Source organism: Dama dama, chromosome 31 (assembly GCF_033118175.1).
Source record: "Dama dama isolate Ldn47 chromosome 31, ASM3311817v1, whole genome shotgun sequence".
NCBI lineage: Eukaryota > Metazoa > Chordata > Mammalia > Artiodactyla > Cervidae > Dama > Dama dama.
In genome coordinates, this window is record NC_083711.1 from 46,161,346 (window position 1) to 46,163,538 (window position 2,193).

Genomic DNA, 2,193 nt, shown 5'->3' on the forward strand with positions numbered 1-2,193 from the left:
AATGCATAGTATATATCACCTGGATGGTCAGAGGTTGCTCCTTGCAAACACTTGCCATCACATCTGAGTTTTCAATCTCAATATTTGATGACTTTCTACCTGGTAATCAAGTGACTCTTATGACTTTCTCTCTTTTATTATTAACCACCCCTTTACATCTAATATGTCTGCAAGTGCTAGTGGTTCTATATTCTGATTTACTTTGAACTATCTGTTTGAATTCCTCATCACCCCAATGTCAAAGCACACATGGAATAAGATTTCTGCATATATTTTCATCACCTAGGAAACATTAATACAATGACTAGATAACATTCATGGCCTAGAGAATCAACTTTGATAATAATACCTCAGAATCTATTTTGTACCACTCCCTAATGGGTACTTCTAATGGGTAACTGTTGTAAGAATCACTGGTCAATAGTCACAGCTTCCAGATTAGTACTTCTGACACCAGGCTACATCCCCTGAAGTCTACTTTATTCAACCAGTTATTTAACTTTAAAAATAACTGAGGATACATCTCCATGTTTTAAAAATTTTCAGTTTGTCTATTCCTTAAAGAATAAAATTCAATAAAGTTTCATTAATATTCAATTTAGTTTATAATCAGGCCCTTCTAACATCTTAATTTTGACACTATATCCATGCCCTAAACATGTTTCCTCCATCTCATTTAATAATCCCTCATAAATTTGATCATGTTCAGAATGTCTTTCTCTTCTTCTACGTCCATTCATAGCTGTACATATTTTGAACTGAAATAATTATATTATTCCAATAAAATGATTTCTGCAAATACTTTTCAAGTATTTGGTAAGAGTAAATAAAATAAAGGGCATTCAGGCTTGGTATATGGCTCTATTCATATTACCCTAACCAAATTTCCTCTTTAAAATTCTTGAGAAATGTTTTCTCCATTTACTGCATTGTATTTCAGATGCAATCTATTAATGATATGGAAACAAAAAATGCAACAGAGCTGACAGAGTTCATTCTCACAGGACTTACACATAAACCAGTATGGCAAGTGCCTCTGTTTCTGCTGTTCTTGATAATATACCTCATCACCATCATGGGAAACCTTGGTCTAGTTGCTCTCATCTGCAATGACCCTCAACTTCACATCCCCATGTACTTATTCCTAGGGAATCTGGCATTTGTGGATATTTGGTTATCCTCCACAGTGACCCCCAAGATGCTGCTCAACTTCTTTGCCATGAGCAAAATGATCTCTCTTTCTGAATGCAAGATACAATTTTTTTCCTTTGTAATTTGTGTAACTACAGAATGTTTTCTGTTGGCAACTATGGCATATGATCGTTATGTGGCCATATGCAAACCACTAATTTATCCAATGATCATGACCAACAGACTATGCATTTGGCTGTTGGTTTTGTCATATTTTGGTGGCCTCCTTCATGCCACACTTCATAATGTTTTTTTACTCAGATTAACCTTCTGCAATTCCAACATAGTACATCACTTTTACTGTGACATTATACCACTGTTAAAGATTTCTTGTACTGACCCTTCCATTAACATTCTGATAGTATTCATTTTTGCTGGGTCAATACAGGCATTCACCATTTCCATTGTTCTTACCTCTTATGCACTAGTTCTCTGTACAATTTTGAAAAAGAAGTCTTTACAAGGTATAAGGAAGGCCTTCTCCACCTGTGGAGCTCACCTCCTGTCTGTCTCTTTATACTATGGGCCTCTTCTCTTCATGTATGTGCTCCCTGGATCTTTACAAGAAAATGATCAAGATATGATGGACTCCCTATTTTACACTGTCATCATTCCTTTCTTAAATCCAATTATCTACAGCCTCAGAAATAAGAAAGTCATAAATTCACTGGCAAAAATGTTGAAGATAAATGCTTAAAACTCATATTAATATCTGTCCTCTTGTTAAAATAGTTATATAATTGTGCAGATCTGATATTGCTATTTGTAGTTTTGTGTATAAGTTTGTTCCTCTTATAACTATCCTAGAATTTTAATGACTCACTAAGGTGGGATTTCTAGTAAACATCTTAAAATATGTGGATATATAACTCAAAACCAAGAATAAAGATAAATTTTAATCAAGTGTTCATGTAATATTAGAATAATTAAAGAGGAGAGAAATTATCAGAGTTCACACATATATTCTCAGTGTGGCTTCATAAATGCATTAAGCAATATAAT

General features: G+C 33.9%; 1 protein-coding gene across 1 annotated transcript; it reads left to right on the forward strand.

Annotated features, from left to right (window-relative positions):
* Nucleotides 1–958: 958 nt before the first annotated feature.
* On the forward strand, nucleotides 959–1,888 carry LOC133050081 (olfactory receptor 5H8-like). Its single transcript, XM_061134205.1, has one exon. The coding sequence runs from the start codon at nucleotides 959–961 to the stop codon at nucleotides 1,886–1,888; it is 930 nt and encodes a 309-aa protein (XP_060990188.1).
* The last annotated feature ends 305 nt before the right edge of the window (nucleotides 1,889–2,193 follow it).